Source organism: Phocoena phocoena, chromosome 4 (genome assembly GCF_963924675.1).
Source record: "Phocoena phocoena chromosome 4, mPhoPho1.1, whole genome shotgun sequence".
NCBI classification, from domain to species: domain Eukaryota; kingdom Metazoa; phylum Chordata; class Mammalia; order Artiodactyla; family Phocoenidae; genus Phocoena; species Phocoena phocoena.
Genome location: NC_089222.1, coordinates 63,768,179 through 63,791,735, shown reverse-complemented (window position 1 = coordinate 63,791,735; position 23,557 = coordinate 63,768,179). Strand labels below are relative to the sequence as shown.

At 45.6% G+C, this 23,557-nt stretch overlaps 1 protein-coding gene across 1 annotated transcript in view; it reads left to right on the top strand.

Annotated features, from left to right (window-relative positions):
- The window catches only part of C4H3orf70 (chromosome 4 C3orf70 homolog), a 101,869-nt gene extending 90,003 nt beyond the window's left edge, over positions 1 to 11,866 (top strand). Inside the window, exon 2 of the mRNA XM_065876979.1 lies at positions 10,956 to 11,866. Coding sequence (XP_065733051.1) covers positions 10,956 to 11,512 — 557 coding nt within the window. The 3' untranslated portion in view covers positions 11,513 to 11,866. The remainder of the gene's footprint in view (positions 1 to 10,955) is intronic.
- The last annotated feature ends 11,691 nt before the right edge of the window (positions 11,867 to 23,557 follow it).

Sequence of the window (23,557 nt, the reverse complement as noted above, 5' to 3'; positions counted from 1 at the left end):
GGGAGGGAAGGTTCAGGCAGTAACGTGAGCCATGAGGAGCGGCAGATGAAGCTTTGCTTGCTCGCCAGCCGCTCACCTCCTGCTGTGTGGCCTGGTTCCCCCATGGCCTGGGGGTTGGGGACCCCTGTCCTACAGGAAATCCCACACTTTGACCTTGGTCATTGAATCAATTTATATCCAATCAGTAGATGGAAACCATGTAGTAGATTACACAGGGGAAGTTTAATATAAGGAATTGTTGGACTTTCCTGGTGGTGCAGTGGTTAAGAATCCACCTGCCAATGCAGGGGACACAGTTTTGAGCCCTGTTCTGGGAAGATCCCACATGCCGCAGAGCAGCTTAGCCTGTGCGCCACAATTACTGAGCCTGCGCTCTGGAACCCACAAGCCACAACTGCTGAGCCTGTGTGCTGCAACTACGGAAGCCCGGGTTCCTAGAGCATGTGCTCTGCAACAAGAGAAGCTACTGCAATGAGAAACCCTCACACTGCAAGGAAGAGTAGTCCCCGCTCGCCGCAACTAGAGAAAGCCCGTGTGCAGCAACAAAGACCCAGTGCAGGGAAAATAAATAAATAAAGACAGAAAGAAAGAAAGAGAGAGAGAGCGAGAAAAGAAAGAAAGAAAGAGAAAGGAAAGAGAGAGAGAGGGAGAGAGAGAGAAAGAAAGGAAAGAAAAAAAAGAGAAAAAAGAAAGAAAAAGAAAGAATTGTAAAACTCTAAGAAGTAAGTGACCAAAGGATATAAGGAAACTCTGTGTATTTCCTGTGAGCTGAGGGAGTATATATACCCAGGAAGGACAAAGGTGCAAGGAATTCTGCCTCCCCAAGACTGGGGTTCAAAACTTGTTGGAGAAAGTGTAGTTCAGCCCACAGAATAGCAGAGAACCTTGCCTCCTTGCCCAGGCTGTACTGTTTTGAATTTGCTGGGCAAGCAGGAAGCAGCCCTTTGGAGTGCCAGGAAGACATGGGCAATGAGCAGTTCAGGGCGTGGGTATGCAAAGGTGGCATAGGCTTGGGTAGGCAGGAGGGAATGATGTAGGCAGAAGGCCTTCAGAACGCTGGTTTGCACATGGAGAGGGCCATGGGAAGGCTATCATCAGGCCAGGCCAAAACTGCAAGGTTGCCAAGGAACTGTACATTCTGGGTTCACGGCTGGGGCAGACCTCCAGCAGATTTCATTCCCCCGCACCCCAGCCTGTGTTCAGCAAACATGAGAGCCCCTTCCTCCTGTAGTGTCCCTCTAGTGCTCTCTACTGAGAAATTTAGCATCTTGCTCAGTGTAGAAGAAAAATGTTTAAAGGAATTCTGTTCACTGTGGCTGAACATATATTGAAAAGAAAACTTGGAGTTGAGAGGCATTAGTTGATACTAGCACATTTATAATCTCGTAATAATCTGGGCCCCTTTTTCCTCTTTACTGCTTAGTGTCAGCTGTGAAGTGACTTTCTCCATGTATTTTACAACCCAGCTATTATGATGAAGAGAGGTTGTCTAAGAACAGGTCTCCAAGTTGAGTTTTGGTGCCATCATCTGAGCCTCCTTGTCCCCATTCAAGAGTAGTTAAGTGAATAGTTAAGTAGAGATACTATTTAGCTGTAAGTAGTAAATTTGTAAGTTCTTACCCCTAACTCTGGATTTCCCCAGTGGCACTGATTTTAAAGTTGGCTGGCCTAATCACAGGTCCAAGAGAAATGAGAGGTAATTATAACAACTGATTAAAGAAAAAACATGGTGAATATATTTTCTTTCATTCCATTGGGAAATATAAATTTTTGTATATAAATGTTAATAATTTGATTTTAAATTATATCTCATTGATACTTAGAATGTGTTTTATTATTGTTGTGACTGATTAGTAAAAAAATAAAGCCCCAGAATGCCATACTGGTTTGTATAAATTTAAAAATGAGGTTCTTGACTAAACACAGACATGTTCCTTACAAAAATAACCTTTAACAAAAAAAATGTATTGTTTTATTTCAGTAAGTATCTACTGAGTCCCTGTGAAAAGCACAGATGGTTTAAGATCTTAATTTTCTTAGATCAGGTTGACTGGTTAGCATCCTTTTCTTGGGAATTTTCTGAACTTTTTATTCCCAGATCAATAGATGAATGTGACAGATGTCTTGTACTACTTCCCTTAGTTTTAGACTGTCACGATTATCTGCCCATTGGATTAATGGCTGCTAGTAACTTATTTGGGATCTGTAGAACTACACAGCTGTGTGTTAGTGGAATGGCAGAAAACCGCGCCAGAGTCTTCATGTTCTCCGTCTCCACTTTTGCTGCCTCCCATAGGGAGTTTCTTTGTTCTCAGATTTTTTCTAATTGAAGTTTTAGAAATCTGTTGGCTAGTCTGGTAACTCAGCCCATCCACTAATGATTTTTGCAGAGGAAGGTAGGAGGCTGAGATGGTTTAATAAGATGCCAATAAGGTCAAGGCTTCTTATAAAGAAATCAAAGGTAATGACTATCATCATTGTCATCCATCTTCAGACAAAAAAGGGGTGGCACTCATACAGCTTTCCTTACCTTGCAGTGATCCATAATCAGCCACTTTTCACTGATTCCTCTTTCCCTCCATCAGGCTTCTCTCCCAATGTTTTCCTGTACTGCAAAGTGCAGACACTTAATACACAGTGGTTGAGTCTCTGTGTGCTCTGTCAGCAGCCCTCCTCTTCTTTCTGAACATACGGTTTTTCATGCTTCATCTCATCTTCAGTCAACCATCCTTAGAAGACTCCCTCAGCCATCCCTTTTTTAACCAATTACTGTATTAAAACCAACTCTATAGAACAGCTCCCGGTGGATAAGTAGGACTTCTGAGATTAAGGATAAAGAGGTGGAGATATTCGCTCCATGAAACCCTCATTTGGCCCTAAAAGGAACTGGAAAGCCTAAGAGAGTTCTCATTCTCTGCTTTTTTTTTTTTTTTCCTTTTTTACTATGGCCTGTTTTAGCCAGACTTACCTATTGGATGTTTCCGAACTCTCTGGCCCTACAAGGGGCTCTTTCCCAACTGGAATTGTCTGTGTCTACAAGTTCAAGGAGTTCATTGCGCCAGTTTATTCAGCAGAGTGGCTCTTACGGTATCCAGTCTCCTTAGGCAAGGGAAGGGTTTTGCTCTCTTTCTAGATTATCTGTGATGAGACTGGTTTCGTGGCAGGAGACCCTCTGTTCCAGTAAGGCTGTTTACCCCACTGCCCCTGAGACAGCCCACACTACTTCCGCCTCTGGCTTTTGCACAAAGCCTGCCACTTAACTTTCTTTTGTCCAGGTCCTAGCCCTTCTTAAGTTTATATCCGTTTCTTGGGAGCCTCTTCTTAGCCCTTCCAGCCCTCACTTTTTCTGGGCTCCTGTACCTTATATAGTGTATACCCCACAACTTAATACTTCTCTTTCTTCTTGTGGTGCTTACAGATGTTTGTGTGACCCAAATTGGGTCGTAAGAGGGATGCATTTTACACTTCTCTTTACCCCTAGTTTTTCAGTGGTAGTTACTTATTAAAATACACAAAAAAATTTTTTTTTACATGTATCTGTCCCTCAAACCAGAAGACTTGGCTTCAGGTAGGAATAAACATGGTTTAAAAAAGGATAGAGGCTTCATCATGTCTCTTTTCACATTGGCTACTCTAACTTGGTAAATGTGGTGAACAGCTTCTCTCTCTCGTTGGTTTATGGAACTTTTAGAAATGTTATTTTTAAGGCAGCCCTCACTGCACTGGCTGCCCTACTTCAGGGTGTCAAAATTGTGGCCCAGAGCAGTGCAGACTGTAGAGGTCTGTTGGTGAGGGCTCCTGCTCTGCACAGGCTGCTCCGTGGTACTTCCTCCACCTCCTCCATTCCCCCTCTTACCAGTTTGACTTAACTCCAGATCTGAGTGTAAAACGAACTGGGAGAGGGTGGAAGCTTGATTGTCAAAGTCTGATTTGTGCTTTAGACCAGCTTTATCTGTGCCCATCCCATGAGAGGAGCATATAGAAATGGACGTGAGTAGAAAGGCAAAGCTGGGAAGCCTCTAGAGGGGCTTGGAGACCTGCAGGTGTCTTCTGTAAGCAACACCAAAAATAGAATTATACAATGTGCCAGACATTGAGTCAGTGCTTTAAAAGATAGAGAGCACTGACCACTTTACCCTGAGGAAATGGAAAGCATGGGACTGTTAATTTGATAAAGGTTGGACAGCCAGTACGTAGCCCCAGTCCTTGCCCTGAACCCCCAGGATCTGCCACCTTCGTGGGAATGTCTCTTGTGTTCCTTCCTCTACTGAGCCAGGTGACTTGAGTCAGGTCAGAATGTCATGCTTGAAACCCTGTAATAGCCTCCCCTTAACCCCCATCTCTTCTCTTTCCAGTCCCTCTGCACATCTTTACCAGACTAAATTCTCTGAAATCCCCCTTTTATTGTTATTACTTGCCTCCTCAGTAATCTGCACTGGTCCCCATTGTTAGCAAAACACGAACACTTTGGCCTTGCATTCTGAGCCCCGTCCAGCCTCTGTCTTCCTCACAAGCTTTATCCTCCTTTGCTCTCTTGGTCGACTCTGTGAACCCCACATGCCTGCTGACACATTCTGGCTCTGGAACTGGCCTGGAGCAGTTCCGCTTGCTACTCCACAGGTGTGTGTCTTTTAACAGCCAGGTACAGTCCTTCAGTGAAGCCTGGAATCCTGTTCCGCTGCTTGGTGAATGCCCTTGTATATTTACAGTTTTGCTCAACTGGTGTTTTATTTTTACTTTATTTTTTATCTTCTCCCTGCAGTTTGACTGGAAGCCCCTTGAAGCATGACTACACATTGTACTTTTTATTTCCCCACAGCATCTGATTTAGTAGTATAAACATGGTAAATAGTCAATAAATATTTGTTAACTGAGTAAATAAACCATGCTCTGGTGCTCTGTCTCACTGGGGTTTTGCTTTACATTAATATGTTCCTCCTCACTAAAGGTTACACGATTTGAAAAATGAAGAAATTAGCATCTTGCATAAATTTCTGATTGGGGACTTCAATATATTGAGCAATGTATGAACTTTATTGTTCTCATAGATTGAAGTACAAAAATACTGGTATATTACTGCCAGTGGAGCAGGGTGGTAGAGGGTAAGGCCACAAAAAATATTGGTTATAATAAATGTTAGGTTCTTTTGCTTTTAGTTTGTGATATGCTACTCAACTAAGTAAATAATGTACATTGCAGAAATAGCTGAATAAGAATATTTAATATTATTTTCAATATAATGAATGCCCTTGGGACTAAAATAAGCATACTTGTGATTCAGTATATAAAATCAAAGAACTGAACTGTGCATGCAGTTTCCCTTAGGCCACTCAGGTTTTTTCAGTAGATTTACCTTTTTAATTATATTTTGCTTAGGCTAATTTTAAAATAACTCTGCATTCCCTGAGAGCAGTGTAGTTCATGTGTCAAGGGGACACACATTTAACGGTCATAAAACTATCTGTAAAAGCAAAAAGCTCATTCCCCTCCAGAGGATCTTTTTTAAAAATCAAAATGCACAACTGATCCTAAAAACTAGTTTAACAAAGTGCATGCAGTAGCTTAAGGGGCCACATAAATCATTTTCTATGTTAGTCCCCACCCGCCTTCCCTTTGTGCTCTACAACCAAAAGAAAGAAACTCCTACTAGGGAATGTATCTGCTATGTACATACAACTGTGCTATAGATTGGAATATTAGCTGAAGTTAATGGCAGAGAATGACAGTGTAAACTAATACGAGCATTAGATAAATCTTATTCATTAAGTAATGAGTATTTTCATGAAGAAAGAACATAGGATGTCACAGGGCTTGGGCTCTAGAACTGACCTCTGCCTTATTACATGAGCTTGAGAAAGTAATTAAGTCTCCCCTCTCTCCCTCTGTCCCTTCCTTCTTTCCACCAGGATGAAAACAAAAATCTGTTTTAGTGTCTCATTGAGGCATGGTGAAAACAGTATGTAGGTCTGCACAGACCTACTAGAGAATGGACTTGAGGACACGGGGAGGGGGAAGGGTAAGCTGGGACAAAGTGAGAGAGTGGCATGGACATATAAATGTAAAATAGATGGCTAGTGGGAAACAGCCGCATAGCACAGGGAGATCAGCTCCGTGCTTTGTGACCACCTAGAGGGGTGGGATAGGGAGGGTGGGAGGGAGACGCAAGAGGGAGGGGCTATGGGGATATATGTATACAGTATAGCTGATTCACTTTGTTATACAGCAGAAACTAACACACCATTGTAGAGCAATTATACTCCAATAAAGATGTTAAAAAAACCCAAAAAAACAGTATGTACTACATATTGTTGCTAAACACCATGGGGAAGAACGATCAGAGAAATTATGAACCAAGACTTTGAAAGAATAGTTTAAGTTACTTATTTAGTGGTTTTGATTGGCCTTTAGTTGAGAAATACCTGTAGTGTTGAACCGGCTTTCCTGAAAAGAAACATGAATATATGAAATTTATTTTTCACTTAGTGATCACAAAAACCTATTGTGATTAGTCAGTTTCATTATTGAGAATGTGATTTGAGCTCCCTTGAAAAAGATTCCATATAAATTAATGCGCTTGTGAAGTTTATTTTTAATTTTTATATTATTTTTTAAAATGGGTGTTAGGTAGTGTAATGAGGTGTCGTCTTCACTTTCATATGCATGAATTTTGTGAGTGGCTGAATGAGTCATTAGCAAACTAAGATTCTGCTTCACAGGAGTATTTTGAGAATAAGCTTAAGAATGTGTAAGTTCGTAAGAAAGGAGCTAGGGCTCCTTGGAGAAATGGCTGATTCCTGGACTGGGGCAGGGGAAGTACAGGATAAGCCAGTAACTTCTTATGACGCCAGAACGTGAGGAAGTCGTCCCAAAAATATGGGGCATGTTGAAATGACACAGGGGTAACTTAAAGGAGCTCCCAAGAGCTAAGTCTGGGACAATTTGAGCAACAAAATAAAGAATGGTAGTAAAGGATTACAATCCCTAGAATAAAATAAATATGAGTCCATGCTTCTATCGGTAAATAATTGAATACATAAATAAATGAGGGAGAAGGAGCAGCTCCTGCTTAGATAGAATTCTAATTAATAAATATAGAAGGAATGATGTAAATAGAAAATCACTATTTGGCAAATACCACAGTAGTGATTGTTGCAGACCACATCCACCTGTGCATGCTAAAATTAGATGGCGGTATGATGAGAAACAGGGTATTTGCATACTCTCAAAATATCTCGTCACAAGATACTTAATATTATAGAGAGAAAAATACTAACTTTACAGTGGGGAAACCTAGACGAACACCACATTTTTATTTATTTATTTTAAATTTATTTATTTATTTTTGGCTGCGTTGGGTCTTTGTTGCTGCACGCAGGCTTTCTCTAGTTGCAACGAGCGGGGGCTACTCTTTGTTGCGGTGTGCCAGCTTCTCATTGCGGTGGCTTCTCTTGTTGCAGAGCACGGGCTCTAGGTGCGCAGGCTTCAGTAGTTGTGGCACGTGGGCTCAGTAGTTGTGGTTTGCAGGCTCTAGAGCGCAGGCTCTAGAGCGCGGGCTCAGTAGTTGTGGTGCATGGGCTTAGTTGCTCCGTGGCATGTGGGATCTTCCCAGACCAGGGCTCGAACCCATGTCCCCTGCATTGGCAGGCGGATTCTTAACCACTGCACCCCCAGGGAAGTCCCACCTCTGGACTCTTTACAAAACTAAATCCTTGATATAAGTTTGTTTTATAATTTATATGTTTATGAGCAAATCAAACAGTATTATATAATCATTGATATTTAAAAGATGTTTACTCAACTGTGTTTCTCATCTGGCCATCTTTATTACTTTTCTCTTCCCTGCCTTCCTCTTTGCATCTGTATCTCAGTATCACCAGATAACAGGCTGTCACTCCAGCTCTGAATAGCATGTTTAATAGGTGTAACTGGTAGAAGAAAATGTAATCTGGAATGCAACATACCTTTCTCTCCAAGCTGCATTTCTCTTACTTTCACCACACTTCAAGAAATAAAAATGGTGCTTTGGAGGAGAGAGGAAAGTAAGAGGTAGAACAACTGAGAAGAAGAGAAAAAGCAAATTTTGAAGAAGCACAAAGGCGGGTAAGGGGGTGGGTGCATCAAGGGGGGTTAGGTGAGAGTAGGAGAGGCTGGTCAGAGAAGGCCCAAAGTCAGGCTGCAGGATCCTTTCCACCTTTGGACTAGATAAAGCGCTGAGCCCTCTGGGTCTCAGGAACCTCTTATGCGGTGACCAGTGGGTAACTAAACCATAGGTTACTTGGGCCAGAATGAGCTTAATCAGCATCTGCGACAAGCATTTCATGAGCGCCTGCCACCCATAGCCTCCTGAACCCAGTAACCACCAGTCTACCACCCAAGAAAAGACCAAACCTCCGTTCCAGATGTTTTATTCACCACTCTGTGGACAGAAGGGAGTAGAGTCCCCTAAATTCTCCCAGTCCCTTTTCTGTCCCCTGCCCAGACTCATCTTTCTCTAATCCTGGGGCTGACAGATCAGAGGGGCGGCTTGAAAGTCTGCCTTTTTTGCCCCTCTGCTTGGATGCAGAGTTCCTACCAAGCCGTTAGAACTTGCCTGACTTGAACTTTGCCTGACAAGGAGTAATCCCTTCCTTTACAGATAACAGAATTGAAGATACCTGGTATTGGGTTGGCCAAAAAGTTGGATCGGTTAGTGAATATGTTGTTCAATAAAGTTCTTCGTGAAAATGAAAAATGTCTTTTATTTTTACTTAAAACTGAATGAACTTTTTGGCCAATCCAGTATATTTTAAACAATTTCCCAGGCAGGCATGACAGTTCTTGCTTGTATTTTTGTTAGACCATAAGGTTTGTGTGAAATATGTTCAGGCTTGGAAGCAGACCTGGGACCCCAAAGGCTTAACAGTTTTACTCCAGAATGATTTCTTTTTTTAGCCATGCTGCGTGGCATGTGGGATCTTAGTTCCCAGACCAGGGATTGAACCCGGGCCCTTGGCAATGAGAGTGCGGAATTCTAACGCTGGACTGCCAGGGGAATTCCCTCACTCCAGAATGAAGCTGAGTGTATTTTTAGAGTAATTTAGTTACAAAGAAATTGTGGCATCTAAGCCTACTTTTTTGTACAGGAGTCAAGAAACAGAGGTAAAAAATACAGGCAGGCTTGATTGATCTTAATAGATCAGATGTTGCACTGTCTGTGGCACAGTTTGCTGTTCACATTTCTGATCTAAAATTGCTATTCGTCCATGCTTAATGAACTTATTTAAAAAACATAAGGTAGTTTTCCTTACAAATGTGATCCCTATCCTAGAATTTTCGATCTAAGAACTAAAACAGATGGGAGCAGAGCACAGTGGGTGATTTGCCTGCAAAGAGATGCACATGAGGAGGTCATAAATCAGTGGTTCTCAGCGAGGGCGATTTTGCCTCCAGGTATATGTGACAACATCTGGAGATGTTTTGTTTTGGTTTTTGGTTTTTTTGGGGGTTTTTTTGCAGTACGCGGGCCTCTCACTGTTGTGGCCTCTCCCATTGCGGAGCACAGGCTCCGGACGCGCAGGCTCAGCGGCCATGGCTCACGGGCCCAGCTGCTCTGCGGCATGTGGGATCTTCCCGGACCAGGGCATGAACCCGTGTCCCCTGCATCGGCAGGTGGACTCTCAACCACTGCGCCACCAGGGAAGCCCTGGAGATGTTTTGATTGTCAGCCTGGGGAGGAGGTGCTACTGGCATCTAGTGGGTAGAGGCCAAGGATGCTGCTAAACATCCTGCAGTGCATAGGACAGCCCCTCAACAAAGGATTATCTGATCTGAAATGGCAATAGCATTGAGGTTAAAAAACAGTGTCATAAATATGAGCAGAAGATACTGTATGGACTGATTGATAAATCAGCTACGTTAGGAATAAACCCAAGATGGTGCCTCCATTTGTGGCTTCTGTCTCTGGGACTTGTGGTTGTTGTTGGTTTTTTTTTTTTTTTTTTCCAGATTTCTATTTTTAAATCATTTTAGGCTTACAGACTGGGCAATTGTCATCTCCATCTGTTTTCTTAGCACTTGGTACATGGGAGGCTTTGTTAACTGTTGAGTGAAGAAAAAGAGAATGAGCAAAGAGATGCAGGAGGAACAGATCCAGTTAGGTTTCACTTCCACATAAACTCTGGGAGAAACACTTAGGCAGAGGGAAGGTTTGGGGATAAGCTTCTTGGTTTTCTAGAAACATCTGGCAGGTCACCCCCCTGCATCTGCCTGTGCCTGTGCTTGGCTAAGGTTGTGCTTGTGGAATTGGTGTCAGGGAGAACATCTCCTGCTTTGGCCACTGATGAGCTTTGGGTCTTGAAAGAGATCATTTCACACCCTGCACCTGACCCTGGCCACTGAGGGTGACCAGGACAATGCTATAGGCCATTACCTATTAAATGTGTGTGTGTATGTGTATTCTGATTAAAACATAGAAACCTGAAGAGTGAAAGTCTTACCATAATCCTGATGATAAATTTTAAATGACTATATTAGCATATTAGCATATAATTATTAAAGATAAAAATGGAATTATAATTTTATGGTATATTATACTATTTTACAGTATGTTTTTACCATACTATAATGTGGACATTCTTTATTTTAGTATGATGGGTAAATCATTTCAAGTTGTCTGAAAAATAAGGATGATAGTATCCACCCCCCTATTCCAGAGGCATTAAAGAGACTCAAATATAAATTAAGATTTGTGAAGTGTGTTGCGTTTCTTAGATGAAAACACCATGATGTTATGGTACCGTGTTGTATTTTTAATTGATTATAACAGTTTTTAACGATTCTATGATTAGTTTCTTCTGAGATGTTATTGAAATATTTTTTAAAACATTCTGAGTCCTCAGAGAGAAACCATTATGGCTACCTTAATGTAGTGTGTGTAATACTCTTGGATTTCAGCTGCCTTTTTGTGTTCCCCACAGGCAAATACGTGTATCAGCCGATGACCCCTGTGGAACAGCTTCCAAGCACTGAGATTCCCGCAAGGCCTTGGGAACCCACAAACACCATTCAGATCTCAGTGTCCCTCACTGAACACTTTTTGAAATTCGCATCTGTCTTCCAGCCTCCCCTCCCCCCTGATTCACCAAGGTACTGTATGATCTCAGACCTCTTTATTGACAACTACCAGGTGAAATGTATTAATGGAAAGATGTGTTATGTGCAGAAGCAGCCGGCGCCCCATTCCCACAAAATTAGCCCCGAGGAGGTCTCTGCACACGATGCCTTAATATCAAAAGAGAGCAATACGCCAAAAATAGATCACTGCTCTTCTCCCTCAAGTTCTGAGGACTCTGGAATCAATGCAGTCGGGGCTCACTACGTGGAGTCGTGTGATGAGGACACAGAAGAAGGAGCAGAACTGAGTTCAGAGGAAGATTACAGTCCAGAGAGCAGCTGGGAACCAGACGAGTGCACCCTTCTCTCCCCTTCGCAGTCTGATCTGGAAGTGATCGAAACAATAGAAACCACCGTGTGAGCGTCCAGGCAGGAAGCCACGTCCTCTGATCCATGCTGAGCTTTTGTACTTTTGTCTAATGGATCCTTTTTCCAATGCAGTGGATGTTTTCTACCCCTCTCTAACAACCATACCAGTTCAGTGGTCTGCTGATTTAGCTTCACTTTTAAATTAGTCTTATAATTAAGACATTTTTTTCTTATAAATGGTTTTCTTTTGTATCTTGACTTCCTTTTTATGTAGCATCTGGTGTCATGAATTGTGACCCAGCCTTAATTTCACTGGGAACTTTGAAAGCAATGATGTGATGAAGTGATGATCACAGAGCACCACGGATCAGGTTGAGGAGCTGCCCGGAGTGAAGGAGACACTATTTTATAAAGAGCCAGTTCTTCGCAGAACAACTCTTTGGCGTTCCTTTTGGCGTGCTGACGAGCACCCCTACCCTGCTAGTCCCGTGTGGAAAGTGGTTCACGTGACCCCTCAAGGTGTGCACTGGTTAATGCCATTCTGTCCCTTTCCCCGTCTCCCCACCGCCTGCACTGGGGCTGGGCCGGTGCTGTCCTGGCTTACTTCTGGGAGGTTACTGGAGGCCAGCTCAGTCCCTAGTTATGGCCAGTGTCTGCACATCCCTCCGTTATCTGGGGCTGAGCTAGACCTCACTTCAGAAGAGATTCCACCTCTGTTTCAGGCTCAGTCCAGCTTTAGCTGAGTGCCTACGCTCTTCAGGGATACAGAGTGAATAAGGCCTGGCTCCCGGCAGGAAGGGACCACAGTCCAGTAGGCGAGGTAACACCTGCAGGTGATGGGACCCAGAGTGCCCTGGGAACCCCGGGGGAAGGAGAGATGTACTTGGCCTGGGCTAGCTGGGGATGTTGTACCATTTGAACTGGCCTCTTGGGTGGGTTCCCCAACATATCCCTGCTTTTTAAAATTGTTCTTCAAGTCTGGGGGAAACTTTTAGGAGTTATATAGGTATTATATTTAGGAGGCAGCCACATCTGATGTCTTAAGAAAAAAAGTCAGTCATAGTTTTAGTTAGCATGGAAGTGCTAAAGACAGCAGTCCTTTAGGGATTAGGAATGAATCTAATAGGTTTGTTTAATTCTGCTTCATTTGGTTGTATGAAGCATTAGGATGGCTTAGGTGAGAACTGGATTAGAGTTCAGTATGATGCATGGATTTTTTATGCCAATGCAAAAACAGTTGAAATAGTTCGCTAAGTCAGGAGAAAATATTTTGTGTAATATTCATTCACTTTACAACAGTAATATTCATGGGCTGTTGTAAATATTCTCTTTTCCTGCACACATAAAATAGTGATTCTTTTCTTATTTAGCTCTCTTCAGAATTCTGCTCCTAATCTCCATTAGTAACTGGTGTTCTCGTGTGAGTCGGTTACCTGCTGTTTCTCCAAATATACCGTCTGTGAGGCATAGTTAAGAATCTAGGAAATTTAAAATATGGCCCACATGAAACCAGAACTGTCAAAGTTGGAGTTAGAGAAATACTTCCTACACCCTGACTATCCATGAGTGCGCGCTCATGGCATCATCTCATGACATATCTTCTGTGTCACATTAGTTTGTATTTTAAGAAGAGGCCTGTTGTGTCCTTCCCTGAAGCCTCCCCTTGGCATCTTTCAAAAGTCACTCCAGGCAGAACCTGCTTTCCTAGTTGTATGTGTAGTCATGTGACTGGCTAGAAGCGTTTGTTAGATTTAGGTGCCCCAGGCAGCCATAGGGTTTAGGAAGCAGAGTGTGCTTATTCCTTTGAAAGCAGTGTTTGTTAACACTTTCTGTGCTAGATGAGAATGCAGCCAGCATAAAGTTCCCACCTATTGAAATGTAAAGACTTAACAAGTCAAACCAAGAAGGTGGTGAGCAGAGCTCCAGGTACAGCGGGGCCCAGGAGAGGGTGGCAGAGGAGGGTGTACGGAGAGGGGCTTAGGGACAGACAGCTGATGAGCCCTGCCCTGGGCTCTCAGCACCGCCCAGGATTGAGTGGCCAGCTGCAGCCAGGGCGACTCGCGCCAGGGTCCTGTCTTCACCTAACTCTGGGTGAGCTTGTTGCAACCCCGGGCAGGAACACGAGGCGCTCTTTCTCTGCACCATTCCTATCAGTTCTCTCCTCCATCCATTAATCTAATTGGAGTCAACCACCAGGTCTCCAGAGCCATGGGAATCCACGGGCACAGGGCCACGTTTCTGAGGCTGGCTGTGTCAGGGTTGGGCACTTTATATGGTAATATGTATGACCTTTGCCTATGTTCCTGTTTAAACTCCTGAACTGCCATTCAGATTAGCCATGATTTTAATGGAATTTTTGGATTTAAGACTAGTTGATAATCACTTTAAATATTTGCACAAACTCTTTATAATTAAAAACTAAGATTCACTTCTATCTATTTTATAGAACTGGAGATGTTCCACAGGATTCTAAATATCAGATGCTCCTGGATCTCAAAATAGCCTTTTCTAAATAAGCACAAACAAGAATTCTTTTTTTTGTCCTAGCACTGTTAATAATTATCTGAAAATCATATATGATTGAACGAGAATTGTTTCTCTAATGCTTGCATTCCAAAAACAACTGATAAGGATATAAAAATACGTAGTTTCAACTTAAATTCTAGGCCTATTCTGTTCTGTATTATATGAAAGAATTGCTCTGTAATCCTGATACTGTATTGCTCATTTGTATAAGCATATTTATAGGCACTTTTAGAAAATGTTTAGACTGCAGTGTGTACTATAGACATAGAACACAGTCATGTTAAATAGGTTTTTGATTAATACTTGTACATTGAGAGATATGAAAGCTTTATCATTTGGACCTTTGCTCACTTGGGGCAAACAGTTGGGCTGTGTGGGTGGAAAAACTGCTTTCTTGGGCTTTTATCAAAAACTGGCACCATTCCCACTTTTTGAAAGTTGGCGTAAAAGCTGTTAGGTAGAACATACAAAATAAGTGCTGTGTGGAATTTAGCTTTCTTGTCTAACCAAGATTTCTTCTAGAATTTTCAAGTTTCACACATGTTCATGACTTTTCTGAGAAATGACAAAGCAATTAAAATGCTTTTGTCGTTATAACTGTTTGGTACATTAACAACTGAAGCTTTACAGTCAAATCTAGGTATTTTCAGGATCTGAAATGCAAATTTGAGGAAAACCCTGAAGAAAAACAGATGCTTTCCTGGAAGGGGAAGACCTGTAGTTCAAGGTAATACAGTACAAAATGAAACAGAAAATAAAATCACCAAAACCAGAACAAAACCATGAAGTTTGTTTTCCTGGATTTGATCTAGGATTTGATTTTATCTGAGTCGTGGTTTTATTTCTTAATCTCTACTTCCTGGCCTATTTGAAACATCAAAGTTCTTTTGGGGCGATCATAAACTCCTTTTAAAGCAAATTTCTCTACTCGGGCAATAGGATGCAACCAGATAATTTGCAAAGCTGTCAAAACATCCAGCTACTTTTGGTGGTATAAATACTTCTAGGCCAGAAAAAAAAGCACAAGTTAAAATAATATTTATACAGTCAACACTTGATTATTCCATCTTGTTTGCAAAATTTTGTTGATATGTTTTGGATTTTTACATGAGGAAAACAAAGTTTCCGTGGGTTTTCTTTCCCGCTCCCCTCTCCAGAGGAGGTGTGAGCACATTAAGGAGGCCAGTTGTATTTTGGGCTTTTCTGTTGTGTGCGATTGTGTCTTTTCCCGTTGGAAGTTTCCGCACTTTATCAGTGCTCTCAATTCCAGGGATGTCAGTGCTTCTCATATCCAAACATAAGTACAGGGGCACTTCTCAAAACTAAGTTTGGAATTATTTATCTTTAAAAAATTTCTTATGTCACTGCTCCCTTTCGTTGTCATGGATAATTGAGAGTTGACTGTATTGGGAAAGGGTTGCGTTTCTGTTCGTGCTTTGAGTTCTTTCTGTTAAGGCTGAAGCAGTGCTGTCTTAATAGTCTGAACAAGTCTGAAAGCAAATCATCAGTAGCAGTTTTAATGCTGAGCTTCCATATCATCGTGTTCATGTGTACTTTTAAGGCTGTTCCAACCCTGTAATACTCACTGTGTGATTTTTTTAAAACCTCTCTGTTTTAAAGTTTTAAGCACAATGTTGATCCGTGTGTAATTTCCTAAAATTATATTCTGTTTTCCTACAAATAGCTCAACTTTCCTCTCTGTATAATACTTTAGGAGAATACTACCTTGTAAAATAAATGTGATTTTTTTCTTTTTTACCAGCACAAATACGATATTTTGAATTTTGGAATATCCTCCCTCTCCACCCCACTTTAGAGAGTTTGTCTGATTTAAATAATAACACAATGTGAGCCTAACAAAAACAAAAGCCCCCATTTGCAAAATGTGAAACATTTATACCCAGTGCTTACTTTGTGCTAGGAAATCAGCGTTTTATATCATTATTCCATTTAAATTTTACAATTCCTTAGTGCAGGTAATTATTATGCATACTGTACACTCACGGTCACCACTGTTGATAATTCCCAGAACCCTTTATAATAAGAACTTTTTTGTTGGCTGCATTAGGTTTATACAAATAAAAATTACATTCCCCCACAAACGGTATTTATTTCACACAACGCTACAAGCTATGTGTTCGGTTCATACATTCCGTGTAAGACAGTTCTGACTGCAAGTTGGATCCAGGGAGGCCGCTGCCCTGCTGAGCCTCGGGAGTGCAGTCACTAGGTCACCAAGGCTGAGGGTCCAAGCCTCAGCGTGGCAGGTCCAGGAGCTTAATTTTTATATTCACACCAAGAAAAGAACAGCTTTGGGGTTGGCTTTTATTGAATAACCTCATGGGGAGTGCTAAACAAATTTGCTTATCAGTAATAGAAATAATATCATTGTTTATATTAATAATGATAGCTCAACAGCTGCCTTCCTGCTTTCTCTGAGTATCCCTCACAGCAGCCCTCTGAAGGAGACTTCAGTATCCTCACTTCACAAATCAGGAAAAGGGCTCAAGAAAGAAAACATTTTTGTTCAGAGTGGCACAGCTTGTAAGTAAGTGGGAGTCATGTTTGAACTGTCACCTTGGCCGTGGAGCTCATACTCTTGGCCCTTTTCCTGCGTTGCGTCCTCCTGTAGCCCTTCCCACCCTCAGGGGCCACGGAGGCTGAGCCAGGAGGCCAATAGCGAGTGGGGAGGAGAGCAGAGGGTGCCCCCTTCCTGTCCGTGACCCAGAAGACGCCTCCCTCACCCAGACACCACCAGGCTTCTCCCTCCCTCCCCGTTCTGTGCTCCATGTGGACCTCCCCCCGACACGCACGCGCGCCCGCACGCGCTCAGCATCTTCCTGCGGGTATCTCAGTGGTTTGATTTGGCCGTTGCTCTTCTATGTCTCATCACGAGTCTAGGCTAACTCTTTCTGCCTTCACAAAGGATAACTTGTCTTTTAAAGTGACTTCTGCAGACAACTGATCTCATTAACGCAGCGTGCATTCTACTAATTTAACTCTACGTGAGTGCGTCGCCAAGTTGTAGAAAGCGTCCCATTGTGGCCTCTTACAGATGCTGACTGCACACACTTTTATTCTGCAATGGACTTTAATTTAGCATCTCATCCGTACTACATTTCTATCGCTGGGAATTGGTAATGCCTTTAGCCCTTGGCGTCCCACTCCATTTCTGTGCTGAATGAAGGGGTGAGACAGGACCTCGGGACTCAGGCTCGCTGCAGCAGGGTCAGGAGGAGCAATTGGAAGCCAGCGGGAATTCCTCAGAAACCGGGCAGGTAAGGGTAGATATGCCTAGATATTAACAGCGTTTTTCTGTTTGCTCTTTGGAATTTTCCTAGTTTTCTAAATGAATTGGTGTTACTTTTATAATCAGAAACAAACCCTGTAAGCTGTTTTGAAGATAGGGAGTTCGGGTGGAGCCTGGCACTGCAGGTTTGTGGGAGGAAGTGGGGAGCCTTCGAGTCTGGGCAGCGTTGCACCCACTCATCCACTTGGGGGAGGGGCTACTAAAGGCCGGGCTGCAGACTGTGTGTCCTGGAACCACCCGGCCTCCCCAAGGACTGACCCCAGTCCAGGCCTCCAACCATGCCTGGAAGGGTCTTGGGTCAGTGAGTTGGAGAAAAGAGAGGATTTGTTTCTCATTGTCCTTCTCAGTCCCCAGTCTGAAACCGTGTGTGTGAATTTGGAGATGGGAGACCAGAAAGCTTGGGCTCTGGTGGGACATCTTAGTTCTCTTTGACAACTAGCCTGTCACCTAGTGTACAGTCCCAGAGGATTTATCCCAAGAAGGAGATCTGGAGCGTCACTGTAAGGTGACGACAGAAAGTGCAGCATTGTGGGTCCTCGAAGCCCCACAGCATCTGAAGGGGGACTTAGCAGGCATTTCCCCAGGTGTCACCTTACCTGCCAAGCCCGGCAATTCTGCATGACAGGCAGGACAGGATAATTTCATGAGTTTATGGCTGAAGCATCCAGGAGCTAAGTCAACAGTAAAGGCAGGTGAGTCACTCTTAATTGGCAGGTAAGTAGCGGGGCCAGAGCTCCAAAATTCTGTTGATGCCAAGTCCAGCCGGTGTTCCCCCCTCACTTGTTGAGCCCCTGCAGTCACACCTGCCCTCCCCTGCCTCTCTCCCTCCCCTGCCTCTCTCTCCTCCCCAGACCTGGGGCCCCGAGGCCATCCATCGCGGTCCTCACTCCCCAGCCGTGGCTCTAGGTGGGGGCATCCAGGAGCCACAGCCCAGCCTTCCGGGCATCACCTGCTGCTGCCCTTGCTGTCAAGTGCTCTGGATTCTGCCCAGCCTGGCTCGACCTCGTCCTCGGTCTGGCTTGAGACCCAGATGAGACCTGGATGCTGCCTCTGGCTCAGGAGCAGCCCTGGATGTAAGAACTCTCTTGAGAACTGGCCTCAGATCTTAGCACTTTCGGTGTCAGCCGCCTCGGCAGCCTCCTGCTCCCAGCCTCACTGAAGTGGGGCCTTCGATACCAACTGCTTCCCGTGGTAGCACCGATCCTCACCCACCTTAGGCTTGCCTCCCAGGGCCAGCCTACTCCAGGGCACGAGGGCCTCATGTACTAGACTGAGTTTCTGCCCCCATGTTTAGAATCTTCCTGTATGAACTGTGATGCCAAACTTCATCAAGCAAATGTAGGTACACCCATGTATCAGCAGAGGACCTGGAAGAGCCATCCCAGCGTATCCACAACAGTGCTCTCAGAGGCCATGCAGTCAGGCCGGGAGCCCTTGGGAAGGCCCGGGGTGGGGGGGGGTGGTTCTGCCCTGTGTCCAGAAGGTGGGCTCCCTGAGGCCTGGCTGGGATGTGCATAGGGATCCACAGAGCTGGTTTTTCCTGGGAATCTAGAATGTTGAGAGGTAACTAGCATGATTTAGAAGCTGCACTGAATATGGGGAGGACGCCAGGGATTTGGGATTCCTGAGGAACCCAAGGCCCTGGGTGAATGGGGCCTAGAGTGGGCATCTCTGTACAGGTCACTGGGAGGTCAGCACAAGATCAGTGGGTCCAACTAGAATTCACTGGGGTCTTTTCTGATGACTGGGGTTCCAAAACAGGTCAGTTCTTCCCGGAAGATTTATCCTTACCCCAACCTAACCAAGAGTCACAGAGAAGCAGTGAATTCCTGGAGCTGCAATGTGTTTCCTGAATCGGGAAATCACTTGGGCCCCATGTTATGCCTGATACAGACACTCGGAAAGGGAATAATGGGTTATGGAGAGGTCAGAAGTGGGGAGGATGAAGGGAGGAAGTTGACTGGGAGTCACCATCTCAGGTGGAGGTGGGGGTGGATTGTGGGAGTATTGAAGAATGATGGGCCAACTCATTCTTCTAGAGAGAGAAGAGGCTGGGTTGGGCAAACCATGAGGTCCCCCACTTTGTCAGGGGCTGGGACCTGACCTGGCCCTCCAAGGCTATTGGCACCAAATTCTGACCTCTGCGATGCATGTAGCGCAGAGTTCCGAGGGAACCGATGTCAGATAGGAACGGGCTACTGGCTTCCCTCGGTTATTAAGTGTCCCTGTGTGAAGCCGAGGCCCATCCCCACCAGCAGCTTAACAGCAGATCCCGAAAGGCTCCTGAGCCAGCTAATCCCTGGCTGGGGCAGGAGGCAGAAGCCAGGGCCTGTGCACCAAGAGCTGGGGAAGGGACTGTGCAGGGGGTGGTGTGCGTGTCTGACCTGCCCCGTCGCCCCCGAAGCTGTAGACATGCATTCATTCACACATGCATATGTTCAAAAATCTGTTAATTATACCTACTCTCTGACTCTGAAAAATCATCCCTAAGTTTATACCCAACAGAAATGCATACATATGTTCACCCAAAAGACAGGAAGAAGAATGGTAATGAGCCAGTACTGGAAACAACGCAAACATCCATTAACGATAGAATGGATCGGTTATGGTATATTCATACAATGCAATACTATTCAGCAATGAGAAGGAATACCATGGAGCAATCTCACAAGCGTAACTGGAGTAAAAGAAGCCACTTCCAAAAGAGTAAATAATGTACTTCATGAAGTTCAAAACAGGCAAAACCATGTATGGTGTTAGAAGGCAGGATGGTGGCTGACTTCTGGGGTGATGAACAGAATTCAGGGCACGTCTGAGGTGCTGGCCATTTCCATTTGCGTGATCCGGGTGCTGGTTATACAGGTGTGTTCACTTCATGAATTAATCTGGCTTTGCAATGTGGTTTGTGAACATTTCTGTCCATAAAAAGTTTACTTTAAAAAGAGACTTAAGAGATGGTGGCAGCGAGTCTGCTTTTCAGCACTGTGCTGTGAAAGACACAGGCGTGGACTGGACACAGCCACGTCCCTCAGGAGTGATGGAGGCAGACAGGAAAACACCCAAGCGTGGAAACAAGGTGAGTCAAACTGCCCCTTGCCTGGGGAAGCGGGGAAGGCTTCATAGAGTATTGGGGTGTGGAGGAGGCTGGTGGCAGAAAGATGGCCATGGATGCTCTGAGAGGAGGGGCCCCTGGATGAACCCTCTGATGAGTCAGGGCCACCCCCTGGAGCTCAGAGGTGCTCAGAATCCCCTCAGACTCTGCAGGGACCTGAGGTTCGCCCTGGGCTGCCAGAGGACGACACACTAGGTCTTTCCTGCAGCTCTGGGCACGTCACACGCACCTGATTCTGGAGATGCACCTTTGGAAAAAACATTTTCAGCAGGCAGAGCTGAGTGGAAACATACTGCTGCTAAAAGGATCCCCAAAGCTCTGAATTATTTATGCACTGATGCATTCATCATTGATGAGGCCCCGGTTGGCTTTCCTCTTCCACAAACAACTGCCCTCCCGCTCTCACCATGGTAGGCTGTGGTTGGTACCATGTTACCTTTACAAAGCATCTCCCCCACGTCACTTGGACCTTCACCGCAGATGCAGCAGATGCGTCTCTATTTTTCAGAGGAGTACTAGCCTTCCTCAGCTCACACGTGGGCCTGTGGGGCCTGTGCCTAGAACCTGGGGCCCCTGACTGGCAGTCCAGGGCTCTTTCCAACAGCGCATTCTGCTTCCTGTGGGGAACTGGGTGAGACTCCATCCCCCTCCTCGCCCCCTGTGGCAGGAGGTGGGGCACTCAGCTGAGCTGGGAGCTGACTATTTTCAGATGGTCCTTTCAAATAACCGTCTGCCATGTACAAAGAAGAAACAGGCTGTGATGGACACTGCTGCGTTTTTGGCAAATCAGAATCCCTCCCTTCTTAGGGCCCTGACTTCCTTTCAGAGGACCACCTTCCCCTCCCCCGGGCGCAGCATGGGAGGAGCCGGCTCAGACCAGGCACCTGCCCTCCCCAAATGGTAGCTGATGGGTGCCTGGAGCCTCCCTCCCCCAGATCTTTCCTCTTACCGCCTGTCACAGCCCAGGGGTGGGCACGTGACCCGCAAGAGCAGCTGGAGCTCAGCACCGGGGCTGGAAGCGAGTGCTCAGAGCTGCTGCTCCTCCATCCTGGGAGCCCCCCACCCCCTCAGTGAACTCCTGTGGCCATGTCAGCAGAACCACGGCCGCTGACTGAGCCTGGATGTATTTCCAGAGAAGTCTCTGCTAAGGAACTGCTCTGATGTGGGACCCGATGTCACTGCAGAGTAGGACATGTGCTAAGTGCCACGAGGGGACAGGGACCGGGCCCAGCACTGCCCAGCCCTGGAGTCGGTTTCTCATCTGCCCTTAGATGAGGCAAGAGGGCTCTTCAATCCAGAAGGCATGACCTGGATATAAGGCTGCTGTCACTTATTCAATGGTGCTGTGACTCGAATGACAACTCTTGGGGATGATCATCCAGGTTAGTGGCTGGAGGAGACTGCATTGCTGGTGTTTACCAGCCCTGGTTTGAATAGGGGCTCGGATGCTCAGTAAACTGCCTTGGCCCTTTAGAGTGTCGACTGAGGGCAGGCAATCACCACATTTTGCTTTGAGACTGTCGAGCCCCTTTGGCCTTAATTTTAGACTCGTTAAGAAACCTTCTGATATGGAATTTGTGGAGGTGGCATCACTGGCTCTGAAATCAGTTCTGAGTTTTGTGCTTTGCTACTTCTTGTGTGTCGCCTTGGTTACATTTTCCAGTGTGAGCCTCTGCTTTCTCATCTGTAGAATGGAGATGAGACTCTCATGCGGCTTCAAGGGCCATCCAGCTGGTGGCCACTTCACTTATGCTCCACCATGTCCCCCAGTGTGGCTTCCTTGCACCTCTGGCAGGAGGCGGCAGCTTGGGCTGCCACCTCGGGGGTAGTTCTGTGATAAGAGCTAAACTGACATGTCTGGGGGCATTTGCCATGTGCCTGCCCAGCCCTACGCGTTCTCAGGTACTGGCTCATTTAGTCTTCACTGCAGCTTTATTTTATAAAGAAACTGAAGCTGAGAGAGGTTAAGTGACTTGCTCAGGATCACAGCCAGGATGTGGCAGAAGTAGGATATATTTTTTATGGAAAGTTGTATCTAGTTTCTACATCTATTTCCTGTGGGTTGTTCTGGAGGATTAAAAATGATGCACACGTAAAGGAGCCAGCATGGTGCCTGGCACCTAGAAGGCGCTGGCTGGTCACTGGGCTGGTAGGAGCACCATGGGCTTTGGGCCCGGAGCTAGACAGGTGGGCTCGCCCTGCACACCTGACAGCCAGTCCCTGGGAGCCCGGTCGGCCCTGAGGGAACCACACAGGGAGCACCTGAGCCTGGGAGGCAGACACTTAGCCTCTGTGCGTGTGGTGTGAGCTCCTGTGGTGGTTGGTTCAATGACGTATAGGAAGTGCCCAGGCCAAGAAATGGAAAAATCCTGCTCTGGCAGCCTGGTCCCTGGCAGAGGGGGACCTGGGTGGCTGGTGCTCTGGATGGAGCTTGTGACGCAGCTGCTTATGGAATAAAGGCAGGGCTGCCCCAATCAATCAGGGTCCTTGACTTGGAGCTAACAGAACTGAATGGTGGCAACAAGGGTTCTAAACGTCCTTTATGACTTGACAGACGGGGAGTGAGACAGCCAGCAGGGCTTAAACACGAGGCATTTATTGTTAGAAATGGCAGATCTTACACTCGAATGGGTTTAAGCACAAACACATGGAAAGAAGGGAGGTGCCCCAGCTCCCGCAAGCCCTTCATTCCCTCCAACGCAGGTTTCAGCTGTGCTGCGGCCTGGCAACCACCGTTCCCAACCGTGCTGTTCCCTGTCCCAATGGCAGCAGGAGGTGACAGCCCTCCGTGGTGCCCACCAGCTGGCGGAGACAGGCTGCGCCGGACTCAAAACGCCATCTGCAGGAGCTCCGCCTCTTCTCCACACTTCAGGGAAAATGAGAAAAAGTCCCAACAGGCAAGATGCATTTTCTTAAATAACTGGATAGAGGTATGTGGCATTCATCTGCTTAATAAGCAAAACAAAACCGACCAGCCTGGTGCTGGTGCTGCGGCAACATCAGGAAGAGCCGGAGTCTCCCAGGGCTGGCGGGCGTGGAGCTGCCCTCGGGCCTCGCCCGGGAGCCTGAGGGCAGCGGGGCCAGGCCTGTCAGAGGGGGCCCTCCCCACCTGCTGGGGTGGTCTCGGGGCTCCAGGCCCGGGAGAGTCT